Genomic DNA, 22,149 nt, shown 5'->3' on the forward strand with positions numbered 1-22,149 from the left:
ATATTCCTTCTATTCTGTTCTCTTCTTCTTCTCCTTCTGGTACTCTAATAACACAGGTTCCACTTTTTAAAGTTGTCCCACAGTTGATTTATAATCAGTTTTTATTTTTTCCCATGATTTTTCCCTTTGCATTTCAGTTTAATGAGGCTTCTTTTGACATATTTTTAAGCTCACTGATTCTCTCCTTGGCTATGAAGGAATTCATCTCATTTTTCATTTCTGTTCCCTTTTCCCCCCTTGAATTTCCTTTTATTTGTATTTTATTTTTTAAATTTTTTTATTTATTTTCAGCATAACACTATTCATTATTTTTGCACCACATCCAGTGCTCCATGCATTCTGTGCCCTCTCTAATACCCACCAACTGGTTCCCCCAACCTCCCCCCCCCCCCGCCACTTCAAACCCCTCAGATTGTTTTTCAGAGTCCATAGTCTCTCATGGTTCATCTCCCCTTCCAATTTCCCCCAACTCCCTTCTCCTCTCTAACTCCCCATGTCCTCCATGCTATTTGTTATGCTCCACAAATAAGTGAAACCATATGATAATTGACTCTCTCTGCTTGACTTATTTCACTCAGGATCATCTCTTCCAGTCCTGTCCATGTTGCTACAAAAGTTGGGTATTCATCCTTTCTGATGGAGGCATAATACTCCATAGTGTATATGGACCACATCTTCCTTATCCATTCGTCTGTTGAAGGGCATTTTGGTTCTTTCCACAGTTTGGCGACCATGGCCATTGCTGCTCTAAACATTGGGGTACAGATGGCCCTTCTTTTCACTCCATCTGTATCCTTGGGGTAAATACCCAGTAGTGCAATGGCAGGGTCATAGGGAAGTTCTATTTTTAATTTCTTGAGGGATCTCCACACTGTTCTCCAGAGAGGCTGCACCAACTTGCATTCCCACCAACAGTGTAAGAGGGTTCCCCTTTCTCACATTCCCTCCAAGTCATGTTGTTTCCTGTCTTGCTAATTTTGGCCATTCTAACTGGTGTGATATCTCAATGTGGTTTTAATTTGAATCTCCCTGATGGCTAGTGATGATGAACATTTTTTCATGTGTCTGATAGCCATTTGTATGTCTGATAGCCATTTGTATGTCTTCATTGGAGAAGTGTCTGTTCATGTCTTCTGCCCATTTTTTGATATGATTATCTGTTTTGTGTGTGTTGAGTTTGAGGAGTTCTTTATAGATCCTGGATATCAAACTTTTGTCTGTACTGTCATTTGCAGATATTTTCTCCCATTCCGTGGGTTGCCTCTTTGTTTTCTTGACTGTTTCCTTTGCTGTGCAGCTTTTGATTTTGATGAAGTCCCAAACGTTTATTTTCGCTTTTGTTTCCTTTGCCTTTGGAGACATACCTTGAAAGAAGTTGCTGTGGCTAATATCGAAGAGATTACTGCATATGTTCTCCTCTAGGATTCTGATGGATTCCTGTCTCACATTGAGGTCTTTTATCCATTTTGAGTTTATCTTTGTGTACGGTGTAAGAGAATGGTCGAGTTTCATTCTTCTATATATAGCTGCCCAGTTTTCCCAGCACCATTTATTGAAGAGACTGTCTTTTTTCCACTGTATATTTTTTCCTGTTTTGTCGAAGATTATTTGACCATAGAGTTGAGGGTCCATATCTGAATTTCCTTTTAATTCCTTCTTAGAGTTTCCATCTCTCTGCTATATTCACAACTCTTTTTATTTTCATGTTTCTACTTTAGCCCTTAAAGTGCTTAACACTGTAATTATAGTCACTTTAAATTCCCAGTCTGAATGTTCTAATATCTGTATTATATCTGAGTCTGGTTCTGTGTTTTGTGCCTTTAGACTTTGTTTTCTGTTTTCTTCCTGGCTTTTGGCTGCTTTTGTGATTTTTTGTTGCTGTTGTTGAAAGCCAGACATGTTGTATCTGATGACAGAAACTAAGGAAAATAAGCTAAACAAGTGCGAGGCTTTGTTAGTCTAGCAAGGAGTTAGGTTGTTGTGAATGTTTGTTGTAACTGTAATAATCAGAGGCTTCAAATTTCTCTAGTTTCCTTGATTTTGTCAAGGGATTCCATAAGTATTCCCCCTTAAAGAGAGTTTATATCTTGTAGCCTTTTCAGCTTTAATTCAGGGTGAGTATACTGAGGACTTATTGGTGTGATGATAAGGTATAGGGGAAGGGAGGCATCTTATAATCTTAAGATTCTCAGACTTTTAGTGAGCCTATGTGGAGGTGACCTTCACAAATATTTCTCCAGCAGTATCATTTCCCCCCCTACCCTGTTAGAAAGACACGAAGTTTGGCAGGGACTAGAGTGGGATGGGTATCCTTCTCTAGCTGGGATAAGGTTCTGGTAAGGCCTTCTCCCTAGAGAATAGTCCTTTGAAGGTAGAATCTTTGATAATATTGTATAGTGAACATTCTTCCACTCTCCTTGTCTAACCCACAGGAAGATGTTAGAACTTGATGGGGTTCCTTGAGGTAAAACTCAAGAAATTATGATGACTCCTTTGAGACTGGCTCCTCACCTCCTGTTTATCCATGCTTAGCCTCCAGCAGTTTGTCAAGAAATATCATTTAAATGCACCTAACAGTAAAGAAATCTCAGCTGTGCATCTCTGGATTTGTCTATCTCCAGATTTTAGGATGGAAGCTTGCCTTGCAATCTGTTCTCTAATGGGTCCAAGAAAATTGACTTATTTTGTTTTTTTTTTTTTCTTATTTTACAGATGAGGATGATGATTTCAAGCTCTTTACATGTGGAGCTGATACCAGGGCTTTATAATTTGTCTTTTTTATGGACAGAAAATTCTCATTTTAAGGTTGTTTGCTTATTGATATTTTTCTATCTTCTTATCTCTTTATTATGTAATAAATCTGTGTATACAAATCATTTTCTCTCATGCTATTTACTTCCACATTTAGATTTAGAAAACATCAGTACTTGATTTTGTGTACAGTGTGAGGCAGGGGTTAAGATTTTTTTTCTCCATGTGGATACCTAATTGAACAAGCACCATTTACTGAAAACATCATGTTTTCCCCACTAAATTGTATTGATGCTTTTATTACAAATCAAGTACTTGAGTCTCTCTTTTAAAAGCTTTCTATTTTGTCATTTGGTTCATATGCCTATCTTTGCCTCATTATTTTGCTGTCTTTGGGTACCTGGGTTAGGCTCAGTTTGTTATGTGCCTGCCTTTGACTCAGGTCATGATCCCAGGGTCCTGGGACTGAGCCCCACCTTGGCTCTCTGCTCATCAGGGAGCCTGCTGCTTTTTTTCCCATTGCCCCTGCTTGTGCTCTCTCTCTCTCTCCCTCTCTGTCAAATAAATAAATAAAACCTTAAGTAGTAAAAAGAAATTGGGTAGGTTACGTATTTCAATATTGTCTGAAAATGTTTGTGTAATACATAAACTACTCTCTTACTTTGTGTTCGATATAATTTACCCATAAAAGCATCTGAGTCTGATGTTTTCTCTGTGGAAAAAATGTGAACTACTATTTCAATGCAGATCTATTTCTTTTTTCCATTTCAGATAATTTATATCATGTATGAATTTTCTTTTCATCTAATTTTTCAAATATGTTGGCATAACCTTTTCTTACTATGTTTTGTTTACTGTAACATTGTACATTCCATCTTCTCATCTCTTCTATGACATCAGAAGTGAGATGTGAAGAAGCTCATGAACTAATGAACTATTTATAGAATTTAGGAAGAAACATAGCAACATTTCCACATGAATTTAGAATAGGAGAGAAAGGAAAGAACAAATGAAAAACTAGTAGATATGAATTAACTTGGGGATTTATCTGAGACATGATAGAGTGAAGTCTTAAAAATTTACAGAGTAGAAACATCTTTGGGTGAATGGATTATAAAAGAACAAATATGTTTTAAAAATGAGAGTCATGGGGCGCCTGGGTGGCTCAGTGGGTTAAAGCCTCTGCCCTTGGCTCAGGTCATGATCCCAGGGTCATCGAGCCCCGCATCGGGCTCTCTGCTCCATGGAGAGCCTGCTTCCTCCTATCTCTCTGCCTGCCTTTCTGCCTACTTGTGATCTCTGTCTAACAAATAAAATCTTAAAAAAAAAGAATTCATGTATTTATTTTAAAAAATGACAGTCATTACCAAAATATTTCATATAACCCAAACAGCTCTTGAAGATGAAAATATTGTTCAAAGGAAATATAAAAACATGCATGAATCTAGGTTAGTAATCACATAGATGTTTAAACATTTTACATATTTGGTTAGATTTCTCTCAAATCACTCGTGAGGCACCATTGCAATGCCAGTCATTCTCTTTGTCTTTTGTGGAATGAAAATTTGCATTTGAGATGACATCTTGTTAAATTGAGATATAATTAATATACATAACTGTGTAAGTTTAAGGTGTAGAGCATAATGGCTTGATTTACATATATTAGAAATGATTACAACAATAAGGTTAATTAGCATCTATCATCTCATATAGACACATTAAAAAGGAAAAGCAAAAAAAGAATAAGATATATATAGATATATAGATATAGATATAAAATCCTGATGCTATACCCATCATCAGTACCTATTTAATTTTTTTAACTTGAAGCTTACTCATTTTGAAGATAGTTCCCCAATTTCTCTTCTCTCCTTTCCTCACTTCTGATAACCACAAAAGTGATCCTTTTTTTATGAGCTTGTTTTTTTCCTACAGGTATTTTTTTTATTAAATTCGATATATAAGAGAGGTTATACAATATTCCCTTTCTCTTTGTCTGCCTTATTTCACTTAACATAATGTCCTCAAAGTGTATCATGTTGTTACAAATGGAAGAACTTCTTTTTTGTGGCTGAATATTTCACATTATATATTACAAACTTCTTGGTCCACACATCTGTCAATGAACACTTCAGCTGCTTCCATATCATGACTGTGGTGAACACTGCTGTGCATGTGGGGTTGTGGATGAAAAGGTTATACCAACATATCTGAAAAGTTAGGTTAAATGAGAATTCATAGAATGTAATAAATTATCAGAAAAGGAAAAAAGAAAGAAAACCTCATTGAATGAGTAGTTTGCATATTTCAGATCACTGTTTTCATTTCTTTAGATGTATTCCCAGAAGTGAAAGTGCTGGATCATAAAGTGGTTCAATTTTTAATTTTTTGAGAGTACTCTTTTCTATAGTGACTATACCAGTTTATAATCCCAGCAATGGGGCAAAAGGGTTCCCTTTTCTCCACATCCTCACCAGCACTTGTTATCTGTTGTCTTTTTGAAGATGGCTATTCTGACAAGCATAAAGTAGTATCTCATTGTGCTTTAGATTCCTATTTCCCTAATGTCTGTTGGTCATCTGCTTGTCTTCTTTGAAAAAGGTCTATTCAGATCCTCTGCCCACTTTTCAAGTGGATTATTATTTGGTTTTGAGATGTAAAAGTTTATTTTAGATATTATCCCTTTATCAAATATAATTTATTAATGTCTTCTCCCATTCGTAGATTCCCTTATCAATTTTTATGGTTTGCTTCACTGTGCAAAAGTTTTTATATTGGTATAGTCCTACTAGTTTATTTTTGGTTTTGTTTCCTTTGCCTTAGGAGACATATCTAGAAAAATGTCGCTGAGGCTGATGTCGAAGACATAACTGCCTTTGTTTTTTTCTAGCACTTGTATGGCTTTAGGTATCACATTTAGGTCTTTAATTCACTTTGAGTTTATTTTTCTATATGGTTTAAGAAAGTGGTCCATTGTCATTCTTTTGGTATGTATTCGGTTTCTTCATCACAATATACTACAGAGACTGTCTTTTGCCTATTGTATATTCTTGACATCTTTGCTGTAGATTAATTGATCATGTAAGTATGGGTTTATTTCTGGGCTATTTTGTTCCACTGATCTATGTGTCCATTATTGTGCCAGCAGCATTGTTTTGATTACTCAGCTTTGTAGTTCTTTTTCAAATCTGGCATTGTGAGGACTTCAGTCTTGTTTTTTGTTGTTGTTGTTGTTCTTCCCCTTCTTTTTTAAGTTCAATTAGCCAACATATAGTACATCATTACTCTTTTTCAGATAATTTGCTATTAGTGTATCAAATGCTACTGTTAATTGTATGTTAATTTTGCATCCTATAACTTTAGTGGATTTGATTTTTGTGGAGACTTGGGATTTTCAACATATAAAATCATACCACCTACAAATAGAGACAGTTTTACTTCTTCCTTTATAATTTTCATATGTAATTATTATGTATTTTTTAATTTTTTATTTTTTATAAACATATATTTTTATCCCCAGGGGTACAGGTCTGTGAATCGCCAGGTTTGCACACTTCACAGCACTCACCAAAGCACATACCCTCCCCAATGTCCATAACCCCACCCCCCTTCTTCCAACCCCCCTCCCCCCAGCAACCCTCAGTTTGTTTTGTGAGATTAAGAGTCACTTATGGTTTTTCTCCCTCCCAATCCCATCTTGTTTCATTGATTCTTCTCCTACCCACTTAAGCCCCCATGTTGCATCTTAACTAATTGCTCTGGAAAGGACTTCCAATACTGTGTTGAATAGGAGTGGTGAGTGGGAATCACATCAATCTTAGGGAAAAGCTTTCAACTTTTGTCTGTTGAGTATGCTGTCTGGGGACATATCATACACAACCTTTATTACATTGAAATTTGTCCTTTATATCCTAATTTGTTAAGTGCCTTTAATCATGAATGGATGTTGAATTCTGTCCAATGCTTTTCAAGTTTCTTTTGTGATGACCATGCAATTCTTTTTTATTCTATTAATGTATCCTGTTGATTGATTTGTGGTTATTGAACTGTCCTTGTATCCCAGGAATTATACCCACTTGATTATGGTATGTGATTTTAAATGCACTGAATTCAATTTGTTAGTATTTTATTGAGAATTTTTATATCCATATTGATCAAAAATATTGATCTGTAGTTTCCTTAGCTGCGTCTTTTTCTGGGTTTGAAATCTGGGAAATTCTGGCCTTATAAAATGAGTTTAGAAATGTTCCCTGCTTATCATTTTAAAAAAATTGAGAAGTGGTATAAATTATATAGGTGTTGGACAAAATTCATCAGTCAGTGAAGCCATCTGGTCCTGGGCTTTCCTCTGTTGAGAAGTTTTTGATTATTGATTCAATCTCCTTACTAGTAACTCAGTCTCTTATTAGATTTTTAAATTTCTTTCTCATTCATTCTTGTAAGCTCTAGGTTTCTAAGAATTTTACACCATTCCTTCTAGGCTGTCCAGGTTGTGGGCATATGTTGATAAGGGTAGCCTTTTGTGATCCTTTATATTTTTATGTTAGCTGTTGTAATGTCCCATTTCTCATTTATAATTTTGTTGGTAATTGTTCTATTTTCTCTTTAGTTAGTCCAAATAAAAGTTTGTCAAGTTTATATTTTCAAAGAACTGATTTCTTGGATTGGTCAAACTTTTCTCTTGCTTTTCTGTTCTCTTTTTTATTTCTATCTGCTTTATTCTCAATTTTTTTTTCTCTGCTTCTGCTAATCCTGAGCTCAATTTGTTCTACTTTTTAAGGGATAAGATTAGTTGGTTACTTGGGATCTTTCTTGCTTCTTATTGTAGGTGTTTATTGTTATCAACTATCCTCTTGGAACTGCTTTGTTGCATCTTATACATTTTGGTATGTGGTGTTTCCATTTTTGTCTCAAGATACTTTTTAATTTACCCTTTCATTTCTTCTTTTATCCATTGGTTGCTTAAGAGAAAGTTGCTTCATATACAAGTATTCTTGAAATTTTGTTTTGCTTTTTTTTTTTTTAATTGCTGTGTGACAAATCATCCCAAACTTCAACAACTTGGAAGAGCGCAATCATTTGATTCTCTCTGGGTCATTATTTGGGAAGGTCATCCCTGGCTGCTTCTGGCTCAAGGTCTCTCCTGCAGTTACAGTCAATGACTGGTGCTGTCAGTTTTGCTCTTTTTATAGATTTCCTGTTCCATACATACCATCTAGTCAGAGAAGATAGTTGGTATGATTTCAGTGTTCCTGAATTTGCTGAAACTTGTTTGGTGGCCTGACATATGGACACTCCTAGTTAATGATTGATGTGAACTTGAGAAAAATGTATATAGGCATACCTCCTTTTATTGAGCTTTATTTACTTCACAGGTACTCTATATGTTTTACAGATTAAAGGTGTGTGTTAACCCTGAGTTACATAACATACTAGCATCATTATTTCAACAGCATTTTCTCAGTTGGTATGTGTTATAATTTTGGTAATTCTTTCCATATTTCAACTTTCTCATTAGTACTTTGTTATGGTGACCTGTCATTAGATTATGACTCCCTGAAAGCTCAGATGATGCTTAGCATTTTTTTTTTTAGCAACAAAATATTTAGTTTAGGTATATACATTTTTTAGACATCATGCTATTGAACATTTCTTAGGCTATATACTGTGTAAATAGTGTACACATATAATGTAAGCATAACTTTCATATGCACTGTACCGGGAAACCAACAAAATCATTAGATGCAATCATCATTTTTGCAATAATCACTTTATTGTGGTGACCTGGAACAAAACCCCAAATATGTCAGAGATGTGTCTATAGTCTCCTATTATCAGATATATATATTCTATATAAGTCTATTAGGCCCATTTGGATGATAATGTTCAAATCTGCTGTTTCCTTATTGATTCTCTGTCTGGATACAATACTCATTGTTGAGAGTGGGGTATTAAAATCTCCAACTATTATTGTATTCCTATCTAATTTTTCTTTTAGTTCCCTTAGTTTATGCTTTATATATTTAGGTGCTCTGATGTAGGACACATAAATATTTAGTAGTCACATCTTCTTGATTGACGCATGGCCTTTTTGTACCTTTTTCCTATTTTTAAAGATTTTATCTATCTCCCTCTGCTTTTTTGTGGTTAACACTGAAAATGAGATTTTTCCATTACTTTGTTTTTAGTCTGTTTGTTTTTAAGGCTAAAGGGAGTCTCCTATTGGCAGCATATTGTTGGATCATGTTTTCCATTTTGTTTTCCATTTAGTCACTCTATGTCTTTTGATTGAAAAATTTAATACATTTAGGATTTATTATTAGGTCTGTGAACCTGGTGATTCACAGACCTGTACCCCTGGGGATAAAAATATATGTTTATAAAAAATAAAAAATTAAAAAAAAAAATTTGGTTTATTGTTTTCTGCTTTTTTGTGAATCTATTGTTCCTTTTTCTTAGCCCACTGTCCCTTTTTTGTGTTTTGATACCTTGTGGTATCAGTATACTTTGACTTCTTTAACACATGTTATTACTACTAGTCTTTCTATGTGGTTGTAATGAGTCTATGTTAGATATCTTAAAACTCTAACCCTCTATTTTAAAGTAATAACAACTTAATTGCAATGGAATTACTTTACTTTTCACTTTCATTTCTTCTTTCTGCACACTTTTAGTTTAATGGTGTTAGAATTTACATATTTTATATTGTGCAATATTATTATAGTAAAAATAACCGTAACTACATTTTTTTTTAAGATTTTATTTATTTATTTGAGAGAGAGAGAGACAGTGAGAGAGAGCATGAGCGAGGAGAAGGTCAGAGGGAGAAGTAGACTCCCCATGGAGCTGGGAGCCCAATGTGGGATTCGATCCCGGGACTCCGGGATCATGATCTGAGCTGAAGGCAGTCGTCCAACCAACTGAGCCACCCAGGCATCCCCGTAACTACATTTTTAAGCATTATTTAAATCACGTTGTAAGTGAATTATATACCACCATTACCACACTACAGAATCCAACTTTGACTACCTATTTCTATTACCAGTAACTTTAATAGCCCTGATATTTTTATGACTTAATTAATGCCCTTTTTATTTCCCCTCTATAACTTTTCTTGTAGGCAGGACTAGAAGTCCCTCAACTTTGTTTTGTTTGTAAAACTTTTATCCCTCCTTAATCTCTGAAGGAAAGCTTTCCCATGTATAGAAATATTGGTTGATTTTTTTCAATATTTTGAATATATCATCTCATTCTCCTCTGGGCTGAAAAGTTTTTATTGAGAAATCTATTGACAGTCTTATTATGAGGCTTCCCTATTATGTAACTTCCCCTTTTCTCTTGTTGTTTTAGAATTTTTTGATTTTTGATAAGTTAATTGTAATATGTCTTGGTATAGCCTTATTCAGGTCACTCTATTTGGAGTGTTTTGGGCCTCTTAAATCTGGATGCCTGTTTCCCTTACAAGGTTTGAGAATCTTTTAGTCAATATTGTTTTAAATATATTTTCTGTCATTTTTATCTTTATCTTCACCTCCCAGAATTCCTACGGCAAATATTGTTTCTTTTCATTGTGTTCATAAGCACCTAGGCTTTCTTCTTCTTTTTTTTTTTTCCTTCTACTCCTCTGATGTCTGAATAATTTCAAATGTCCTGTCTTTCAGGTCACCTATTCTTCCTTCTGTATGATCAAATCAGCTTTTGAATCTAAAGAACATATCCTTTCATTTATTTTATTTCTTAGCTCTAGGTTTTTGTGTGTGGGGGTAGTTTCTTGAACTTCTCATTTAGCTCATATATTGTTTTCCTAATTAGTGTTCTTGTAGTTCACAAAAGTTTACAATGATTATTTTGAATTGAGAATTCATAGGTCTTAATTTCTTTAGGATCAGTTGTTACAGCTTTTTAAATTTCCTTTGTGTCAAATTTATCTCCATTTTCATGATCCTTGATTTGTAATACTGTTGTTTGAGCACCTAAGTGGTCTCATCTTCCAAACTTTGCAGGTTCTCTTTGTCAGAGACAGTTCTCCAACAGTTTGTTCAGTTTTGGTTCTATGTTTAACTGTAAAGTCCTTGACCAAATGGGATCTACTACTATGTCTATTTTAGGGTGAGTCAAATGGTCATGCTTGAAGTTCAGGGTGAGTGTACCACTGGCTGAAAACAATTGGATAGGGCTGCTGGCTTGGTTCCATACCCAGATGAGGCTATAAATTGGTTCATTCATCAGTTTCCTTAATTCTCTAGTCAAACTTATTAGATGATGTTCATGACTGGGTAGTCTAGTCAGTATTATCTGGGGCTATGAATTAGCTTCCCTGCATGGGAGGAAAGCAAGAGAAGACCCAGGGCTTATAATGGGTTGTTATATGGGGGCTCTAATCAGACAAAAAGGTACACTGAATATCCTGGTCAAGTGAGGCCACCAGTTTTTCTCTGCAGCTAAGGAAAGCCACAGCTGTGTTCTCTTCTTAAGTGCCACTGTAGGCAGGGTTGTTGGATGGGCCCTGCAGCGCTCTATGCACTCTGATACAGTTCCCTGGTTGGAAGGGCTGAAGGCTGCCGTCAGCAATAAGTGGGGCAAAAATTGATTTTCTAGCCTGGGTACAGTGGAAGAAGTGGCTTCAAGGCTGCTAAAGCTTTTTGTTGAATTTTCTTTCTAAAAATATTTTTGAAATGGATAAAAGGTGTCATATTTTTTATTATAAATTATTCTATTAAAAAAATAGTTCAGGAACCCCCGACAACCACCAATATATTCTCTGTATCTATGAGGGTTTTTTTGTTTTTTGTTTTTTTTTTACATTCTAGATATAAGAAAGATCATACAGCATTTATCTCTACCTGACTTATTTCACTTAACAAATGCCCTTGAAATCCACCCTTGCTGCAAATGGAACAATTTCATTTTTTATGGCTAAATATTCTATTGTATAAACATCTTTATTAATCAGTGGGCACTTGTTTCGATATTTAACAATTGTAAATAATGATTCAGTAAATATGTTGGTTCATGTATCATTTTTTAAATTAGTATTTTCATCTCATTCAAATAACTTCCACTTCAAAATGAAATTGCTGGATCAAATGGTAGTTCTAATTTTAATTTTTTTTTTTAAAGATTTTATTCACTTGACAAAGAGAGATCACAGGTAGGCAGAGAGGCAGAGGAGAAAGCAGGCTCCCCACTGAGCAGAGAGCCCGATGCAGGGCTCGATCCCAGGACCCTGAGATCATGAACCAAGCCGAAGGCAGTGGCTCAACCCACTGAGCCACCCAGGCGCCCCTCTAATTTTAATTTTGTTGAGGTACCTCCATACCATTTTCTATAATGGATGTGCCAAATTACCACCATGTTTTCTTCTAGAAGTTTTATGGTGTCATTCTAGTTTAGTTTCATTCTGTGGCATGTGGCAATCTTATTTTCCCAACACCATTTATCATAAAGATTATCCTTTCCCTATTGCATATGTCTGGCTCCTCTGCCAAAAATCAATTGACCTTGTATTTGCAGGTTTATTTCTGGCTGCTCTTCTGTTCCATTGAGCTATTCATTTATTTTTATGCCAATACCACTGTTTTAATTACTGTAGGTTTATAATACATTCTGAAATAACAGAGTATTATTCCTCTGCCTTTGTTCTTTCAAGATTACTTGGAATATTTGGGGTCTTTTTTAAAGTTTTTATTTTAATCACAATTAACTGCATGTATTACACTGGTTTCAAGCGTACAAAATAGAGTTTCTACAGTTTCATAATGACGCAATGCTTATCAATCAAGACTTATTACGTGTACTCCCTAACCCCCATCACCTATTAAAACCATTCTCCCACTCACTTCCCTTCTGGTAGCCATCAGTTATCTACAATTAAGAATCTGTATTTTGGTTTCTCTCTCTCTCTCCCCCCTTTGCTCATTTGTTTCTTAAATTCCACAGATGAGTGAAATCATATGGTACCCGTTCTTTCTCTGACTTCACTTAGCATTCTACTCTCTGTCTCCATCCACGTTATTGCAAATGGTGGGATTTCATTCTTTTGGCTGAATAGTATTCCTGTGTGTATGTATAAACACACACAACATATATATCACCTTTATCAGTTCATCAATCGATGGACACTGGGCTGCTTCCTTATCTTGGCTATCCTAGGTAATGCTGCTATAAACATAGAGATGCATGTATCCCTTCGAATTAGTGTTTTTGCATTCTTGGGGAAAATAATAGTGTGATTGCTGGATTATAATTAGTTCTCTTTTTAACTTTTTGAGGAACGCCCATATTTTTATCTAGTGATTTTACCAGTTGTAGTACTATATAAATCTTAAAACTGTTTTATGGAAAAATGCCATTGGAACTTTAATAGTGATTACAGTAAATCTGTAGATTGCTTTGCATAATATGGACATTTTACCAATATTAATTTTTCTAATCCATGAACAGGACTATATTTCCAATTATATGTATCTTCTTCAATTTCTTTGATCAGTATCTTAGAGTTTTCAGTGTATCAGCCTTTAACTTCCTTAGATAAATTTACTGCAACTTTATTGAACTTGTTTATTATTTCTAAGAGGTTTTTTTGGTTCAGTCTCTACGCTTTTTAATATGTGGTATGTCATCCACAAACAGTGACACTTTACCTTCATCCTTTCCACTTTGGATCCCTTTTATTTCTTATTCTGGCCTTACTACACTGGCTAAGACATCCAGTACTATGTTAAATAGAAGTGGAAAGAGTGAACATCTTTGTCTTTTTTCTGATTTTAGAGAAAAAACTTTCAGCTTTTCATCAAGTATCATGTTAGCTGCAGACTTGTCATATCTGGTCTTTGTTGAGTGCTCTTTCCTCTACCCAGGCTTTGTTGAGAATTAGTATTATAAATGGACTTTGTTTTGTTAAAGGCCTTTTCTGCATCTATGGAGATGATCATATGACTTATCATTCTTTTTGTTAACATGGTATATCATGTTGATGGACTCATGAACGCTGAACCATCCTTGCAACTCTGGAATACATTCCACTTGAATAGCTATATGAGCTTTTTCATGTGTTAAATGTGGGCTAATCTTTGTTGAGGATTTTTGCATCTAAATTTATCAGGGATATGGCCTGTAGTTGTTTTGTTTGTTTGTTTGTTTATTTTGGCTGCCTAAGACTGCTAGCCTCATGAGTTTGGAAGCATACCCTTTTTTATAGTTTTGGGAAGATTTTGAGAAGGGCTAGTATGACTTCTTACTCAAAGCAGTCTGTTCTTGGACTTTTGTTTGTTGAGAGGTTTCTAATTATTGGTTCAATTTCCTTAGTAGTAGTAGTAGGTCTGTTCAGATCTTATAATTCATTGTGATTAAGTCTTGGTTGGTTATATGTCTTTAGGAATTTATCTATTTCTTCCAGGCTGTCCAATTTGTTGGTATACAATTGTTCATAGTCGTTTCTAACCCATTATTGGTGGTTGACATTTCTTTCCTTTCTTAAGGTCTGCCAATTCATTTACCTTTCAAAGAACCAGCTCTTCATAGAAAATATCTATGGACTTGTCTCTTCATTCCCTATTTTGTTCATTAGGGCTTAATTTGTTCTGGTTGCTTGAATTGTAAAATTAGGATATTTACCATTATGAACTGCCTTTGCTGTGACCCACAAATTTTGGTATCTTACATTTGTGTTTTTGAAGTGTCTGTGGTCTTGACACAAGCAGATGTGTATGCAAGAATAGAGCCACTGGCTTTGCTGTGTGTGCAAGGAGGTCTGTCCACCTGCCTGACTACAGTTTTCAGGTGTTCTCATTCTTCCTGTCAGGGGGCACTTAGGCTACACTCCACACTAGGTGGTCTATGATGGCACACTCCAGGTTCTCAAAATTTCCTGAACATGATTTCTAGTTGGGAGGGGTCATAAATCAATCAGGAATTGGTGGGGTTATGACTCAGCTCTTCTGGCTAGGCAGGGACAGACCAGCCTTCGGGGCAAGCAAACTAGGCAGACTTCCACCTCACTAAGCTCTCTGGTTAGAGTCCACCACCAACTTGGATCTGCAGATGAACAAAACTACTAGTGTGGATTTGTACTTGGATTGTGTGGATATAAATTACCCTGTCAAGAATCAAGTACTGTTTTTTGGGAGCCCTTTCTTCCTTCCCCTCAGAACAATTAGATTCCCAAAGGTTGAGCCCTGCAGTATCCCTTGAAAACTCTGAGGTGAAATCAGTAGATGTACCCACAGTGGTGGAAAAGGCAGTGGCTGGATGTGACACCTGGGCTCTCTCTTCCCACTGGAGGAATGAGAGGCAGAGGGGAGACTTATTACATGGTTCTGTGTAGCCCAGGAAAAGGGAAATGTGCTTATATGTATCTGTTCATCTTACCCTTCTCATGTTGTGTTGGTCTCTCAGGTGCAAGGTGGTACTTCAGACTTACTCCTGTGTTCTACAATTCTCTGAGTAGTGCCTTGTCCCTGAATAGTTGTTACTTCTGACTTCACTTTTTCTCACAAGTAGCACTATGTCAACATCTTGGTGATGTCAACCCTGTAAACCAAGTCTTTTCCAGGTTATTCTCACATAGAACTATACTGAGGGAAAGAGAATGTCACTTCAATTTCTTTTCATGATAAATATATAACTTCATATTGATGGAGAAATATTTCTCTAGAAATTTATTCTTCACCAATATGTCCTATACATTTTTTTTTTTAAATGGGAGATAGTAGATCTAAAATGTCCTCAGGTCTTAATTTGTCTTATTTTTTCCTTATCTTCTAACAAGGAATTGAATGTGGCTTTGACTATAAACCAAAATGAAGGGACTCTCAAAATCACCCATACATCCTTCCATCTTAAAGATCAAGTCCTATTCTCCCCAGGCTTGGGCTTTTTTATAAAGCTCTTTACCAGCCTTTCCACATTCTGCATGGGAGCCTCTACTGTCTGCTGAGAACAATTTGCCACCCCTATTGTTCTTAGTCACAACCTCTGACAACACTTAAAACAGAACACTTTTCCTTATATTACATTTGAGTGCAGCATTATGTATTGAAATACGAAGTCTTAATAAATCTCCTTTGAATTTTCATTGAATATAAAATTATAAATTCCCTGTTGCTCTCATCGTAACTTTTTCATTTATATAACCACAAGTGATTCTCCTATAATCTTACACTTTATATCTATGCTGGTTCCCCACACCCACCCAGTTTTGTATTAGGACAAGATCTCCATACAGTGTAGAAACTCACTTGAAATATTTAAAGGTAATTTTTTTTTCAACTAAAGGAAATCATTTGTGTAAAAGTCTGAAGGTTAGGGGCGCCTTGGTGGCTCAGTGGGTTAAGCCGCTGCCTCCGGCTCAGGTCATGATCTCAGAGTCCTGGGATCGAGTCCCGCATCAGGCTCTCTGCTCAGCGGAGAGCCTGCTTCCCTCTCTCTCTCTCTCTGGCTGCCTCTCCATCTACTTGTGATTTCTCTCTGTCAAATTAATAAATAAAATCTTTAAAAAAAAAAAAGTCTGAAGGTTAAAACAATACACAGAGATAATTATAAACGTACATGTGTATAGATCTACTACTTTCATTTGCTTTAGCTGACTGTAGTTCAACAGGATTCATTTTAAACTATAATTCCAATTAATCTGATCTAGAATTTCTAAGACCACAGACTCTGATTGAATCCTGGCTTAGGAAGAGGTCCCAGTATTTTTATGTCTTAAACCCAGCAACCACTATAACTCAAATTCTTGCAGGGATGAAAAACAAGTAAGTGAGATACAAGAAGCAAACCAGATTTTAGGGCATGTTTTAGGGCATCCCCTTTGCAGGGGCTACCTGTAACTTTGGTCCAGCCTATTTCTGTCAGGCAAGAATATAAAGTCACTTTGACAAGCAACTTAGCAAGATTCTCAAGCACCTAAAATTTTAAGAAGGTAAGTAGTTAATATAATTAACAGCTCATCTAATATTATATGTATTGTTGTTCCCTTCAATATTATTTCATTACAAATGTCTTTTTTTTTTTTTTCAATTTACTTCTCAGGCCAAATGGCCAAGAGAGGCTACTCTTCGTCTGCCTCTTCCCTAATGTCACTTCTATGTTTTTACTTTAACTTTTTTGTAATACAGTCACATCTTCCAACCCATGCCACAAAAGAACACACTCACCTAGGATTTCAGATGGGAACATACCATTTGTTTCTTTAGCCTGCAGTAAATACCATGATTTTTAATAACCAAACACCACATTGGCAAACATAGTAACATTCCTAAATCACATTATTTTGAATTAATATAATCTCACACACTCTGGTGATCCTTAACTCTTGGGAAGTTCTATACCTTTATATTTAAAAAAATGAGTCAAAAATAAACTAGGATCAAATTCAGAAAGCTATATTTTAATTAAAATACCTTGCTTAGTTTCAGTATCTCCCTTTCTTTTTAATAGATACACTATGGATAACTGTTGGCCTTCTTAGAGTTGATGTGAATGCTAATATATTTCGCTTGAAGGTCTGGTACCCATAAAGTCTTGTGTATTTTCAAGGGGAAGTGTTCCAAAATGTCTATGTAGAAAAATAAATAGGATTTTCTTTCCTTACAGAATAGAAACAGTATTCTTTTAATTTAGACTTTGAGTGAAAACAGTGGGTTTTGGTTATTGAAACAAATGTTTCCTTTAAGAATGTTTACTGAATTGGAAACATTTTACTAAGAAATATGACCTTTATTTAGTTATCTATAGTTATTATGAGATCAAAGTAAAGGGAATCTAATTCTGAAAGCATCCTTTTCAAACCTCAACTTTTTACCTCAGGAAATGGATGTTGTAAACATTTTCCATATCCTGTAAGGAAAGTTTTTCCCCCCAAAATTAATGAGGAAATGAGCCTCATGGAGAAAAAGATGGAAAAAATATAAGAAAGAAGCAACCCAAAATCAGGAAGAAAAACATAAGCATATATTTAAACAATTCTCATCCAGGGTTAGAAATCTAAATTTGTAAGCCATCTACTGAAATAACCTATTTCATTTTTATATAAATTATAACATGAAAAAAAGTAAAATATACCAATTTATTGAATGGAGAGATAATATTCTTATGTCGCTCCTCTCTAAATTTATGTCTTCAATGGATATTTGAAGGATGAGGTTTTAGATAAATTTAGTTAAATGAGACAAATATTTAAAGGTTTGATAAAAAGACTAAATACAGGGGTTGTGCCATATTAGATTAAATCTCTAATAAAAAGTCACAGTAATTAAAGGTATGACACTTGCATGAAATAAATAGACAAAACTGACAGGAAGAGACAAGATAACCTAACTTGTTATCCTAATTCTATTACCTTTCAAGTTGGTGCCTTTGGGCAACTAATCTAACCTTGGTAAGTAAGCCACAGTTGCCTTAGGTGGGAGAGAAAAAAGTATAAAAATCTAGCATTTGTCATAGCTTAACATTGTCTATTGGTGAGGAAAGAAGTTGTATAATAACTACATTAAAAATTCTTTTACCATAAATTAAAATATAGTACAACTGGATAAAATATTGGAATATAAGAAATGAAGCCAAAGAAAAGACAGGTAAGCAGATTATATAATTTAAAGGTTCTTCTAAGCACAATTCCAAAGGCAGAAGCCATTAAGAAAAGATAATGTTATCGATATGCAGTATTCCTCTATCCAGCACTTAAGACCATTGATTCCCTCTTCTCTTTGAAATACTTTTTCCTTGAAAGTTTAGGAATCAAGAGTAACTTGATTTTCTTCCACCCCATGAGACACTATTTCTCAGTTTCTTCAATATCTGCTTTGATCTACTGATATAATAGTTTGGTAGTTCAGCTTTTGTCCTCATTTCTTCGCTATTATCTTATGCATACCCTTGGATTTAAATATTATCGACAGCTAATTACTTCCAAGTTTACCTCTCACCCAAAATCAATTCTTAACCCTCAAATTGCCTCTAAGTATGTGTAGGGTGCAGTAGGGATCATGAGGTACAGGTTTTTTAGCTTAATACATGATCAAAAACATTAATTATGTGTGTATATGATTAATTATGTGTGTATATGATTAATTATTAAAATAAGTCTTACATATGTAATAATTTCCCCTACATGGTGAAATTATAAGTACAGAATTTTTCCCTGTGCTTAGCTATAGCTTCCAAATATTTAAAAATAATGGTTTGGGGTGTTAAAACCCAACCTATAGGAGGAATGACATCACCTAGAAGGCAATATCCATTGTTCCTGACTTTGCTTTCCCCCATAAGAACAACTACTCATGGATAACACACCCCCTAAGACAATCCTAGAACAGGGGAATGAGACCTAAGGGACAAAGGCATACTGCATTAGAAAGTAGCTACAAGGAGACTGCACTGCCACTCTCCTAGGTAAGTATAGGACCATGCTGAAAGGTCTCCCCAGGGAAAAAAAGGTGCCTCCAAGGGGGGGTGGGGAAGCCTCACGGTGCATCTGGCTGGGTGACATCCTACTGGGGTCTTGCACTGTATTGATTGAGGAAAGAAAACCTGCATGTGACAGAGAAAGGTGTAGTGGCTTGTAACAGTCAACACTCTAGTCTTGGCAGAATACATTCATACAGGCAGCATCTCCACTAGCTAAGGGCAGAACCAAACCAATGGTCCACTAGGACCAGGGAGATCAGTTGAATGCCTGTGTGATCCCAACCCTCAAAGAGCGTTACCAATCCTTGAGCTTGGTTTGCCCAGATCAGGGAGCTAAATAACTGCCAAACGTGCTGTAGCCCAGCCTGGCCCCAGTTGACCAGAAGGGCTGATGGGAGCGCCTGAAAGCTGCGCAACAACATGTTGTTGTCCTGTTGCTCCAACGCGGCTGGAAACACAAGTTATAGCACCCTCTAAAGCTGATTACAGTACCCAGTCACAACCATCCAGTAACCTGACCAGAGAACCTACCAAACCAGTGAGACCATCCTTCAGCCTCATTGGGGCAGGGAACCAAGCCAAAGGTCCAAATCAAACTGCACTTACCCAATGGTACAACTCCAATCACTGATGGCAAGCTTGAACAATTGACTCTGCAAAATAGACATGAACACTAAACCCAAGGACATTACCAGCAGACACTTTAAGAACCCAAACTGATGGGTGCTATATTATTTATGACAAAGCAAGTCTGCAAAGTTTAGAAAAGCAGCCTTCTTATTAAAATGCAAAAATCACGGGGCACCTGGGTGGCTCAGTGGATTAGGCTGCTGCCTTTGGCTCAGGTCATGATCTCAGGGTCCTGGGATCGAGTCCCACATGGGGCTCTCTGCTCGTTAGGGAGCCGGCTTCCCCCTCTCTCTCTGCCTGACTCTCTGCCTACTTGTGATCTCTCTGTCAAATGAATAAATATTTTTTAAAAATGCAAAAATCAGGCAAAGATACCACTAAAAGAAACTAATAAAGCTCCAACAACTCTAATGAAATAGAGATCTATGTAGTATTGTCAAAGACTTCAGAATAATGCTTTTAAGAAGTTTAGTGAACTATAAGAGCATATATACAAGTGATCATAACTAGGAAAACAATGAGAAGTTTCACAAAGAAACAGAAACAAAATCTCAGAACTGAAGAATTCAATAACAATAGCTTCAAAAGCAGATGTCACCATCTTTACCTATTAGTGATTACTTTAGATAAGAGAGTTTCTTCCATTTTTATGTAAAGACATAAAATAGCTGAATTGATTAAAATAAGACATATTAATATGCCCCCTACATGAGACCCCCCATTAGCCCTTAAAGACACATACAATAAGTGTGAAGAGAGAGAAAATGTATTTCAAGCAAAGCAAAGGAACTACAATAAGAAAACAAACTGAACCCAAAGTTAGAAAACGGGAAGAAAGAAAAAGAAGAGAGGAAATTCAGGATTCTTTGAAAAGTTAAAGTTGAGGAAGCTTTATCTAGACTAAGGAGAAAAAAATTAAAAAATCCTTACAACTGATACCAGAGAAACAGAAGGTAAAATGCTACTATGATCAACTATATGCCAACTGGGCAAAGTAGAAGCAATGGAAGAATTTTTAGAAACATATAACCTACCAAGACTAAATAAGCAAGAAGTAAAAATTCTTCCAACAAAAGAAAGCCCAAGAGATGTCTTTGATAGTGATATTTATGAATGCTTAAAAATTTAATACCAGTCCTTCAGAGAACAGTCCCATTTATTTTACAAGGCCAATATTACCTTGACACCACAGCCAGAGAAGGACACTACTAGAAAACCACACACCAGTATTCATGATGAATATAGATGCCAAAATAAAATACTAAAATAAAATTAATTGAGCAGCCCATTAACAGGATCGTTCACTACAATCAAGTGGGTATTGCCTCTGGGGTACAAAGATGGTTGAACATCTACATTACTTAAATCACATTACTATAATGAAAGGAAGGAATCCAATCATCATCACAGTAGATGCAGGAAAAGTACCCAATGAACACTCATTCATAATTTAAAAAAAAAAATTGTACTCAGGGGAGAAAGGTTGAAAGCTTGTCCTCTAAAATCAGGACTAAGGCAAAAGGTGTCCACTCTCCTCACTCCTATTCAACATAGTACTGGAAGTCCTTACAAGATAAATCAGGCAACAAAATGAAAGCCATAAGAATTAAATAAAATAAAAGAAGAAGAAAAAGAAGTAAAATTGTTTCTACTTGCAGATGACATAGTTTTCTGTACTGATCATCCTAAAGACTCAACCACAAAACTGTTACAGCAATGAATTATCTGGAAAAGAAATAAAGAAATTGATCCCATTTTTAATACCATCAAATAAATTTAACCAAGAAATCAAGAAATTACTCTGAAAACACTGATGAAAGAAACTGAAGGAACCACAAATAAATGGAAAGTATCTTGTGTTCATAGATTGGAAGAATACTATTAAAATGTCAACAATACCAAAAGCCATCTAGAAATTTGATGCAATCCCTATCAAGATTCCAATTGTACTTTTTCCATAGGTAGAGAAAAAACAATCCATATAGATAGATATAGATATATAGAACCACAGAAGATTCAAAACTGAGAAAGAAGAACAAAGTAGAAGGCATCAGACTTTGCACTATTCTACAAAACTATAGTAATCAAAACAGTATGGTACTGTCATTAGAAAGGATCAATGCAACAAAATCTAAAGCTCAGAAAATAACCTTAAGTAGTATGTTTAATATTTGACAATGGAGAAAAGATCCTCTTCAATAAATGGTGGGGATAAAACTGGATTTTACATATAAAAAATGTAACTAGACCCTTTTTTATACTACTCACAAAAATTCATTTGAAATGAGTTACTGTCTAAAATGTAAGATCTGAAACTATGAAACTTCCAGAAGAAAACAGTAAAAACTCCTTGATATGACT

At 35.5% G+C, this 22,149-nt stretch overlaps 1 protein-coding gene across 2 annotated transcripts in view; it reads right to left on the bottom strand.

The window, feature by feature from the left end:
• The window catches only part of HMGCLL1 (3-hydroxy-3-methylglutaryl-CoA lyase like 1), a 206,185-nt gene that overhangs the window by 46,804 nt on the left and 137,232 nt on the right, over positions 1 to 22,149 (bottom strand). Inside the window, exon 8 of one of the 2 annotated variants that reach the window (XM_059178288.1) lies at positions 19,735 to 19,811. The exons of the other annotated variant lie outside the window; for it this stretch is intronic. Within the exon in view, the coding sequence (XP_059034271.1) occupies positions 19,761 to 19,811 (51 nt within the window). The 3' untranslated portion in view covers positions 19,735 to 19,760. Of the gene's footprint in view, positions 1 to 19,734; positions 19,812 to 22,149 lie in introns of those variants that run through there. 2 annotated transcript variants of the gene reach the window in all.

Source organism: Mustela lutreola, chromosome 6, assembly GCF_030435805.1.
Source record: "Mustela lutreola isolate mMusLut2 chromosome 6, mMusLut2.pri, whole genome shotgun sequence".
NCBI classification, from domain to species: Eukaryota; Metazoa; Chordata; class Mammalia; order Carnivora; family Mustelidae; genus Mustela; species Mustela lutreola.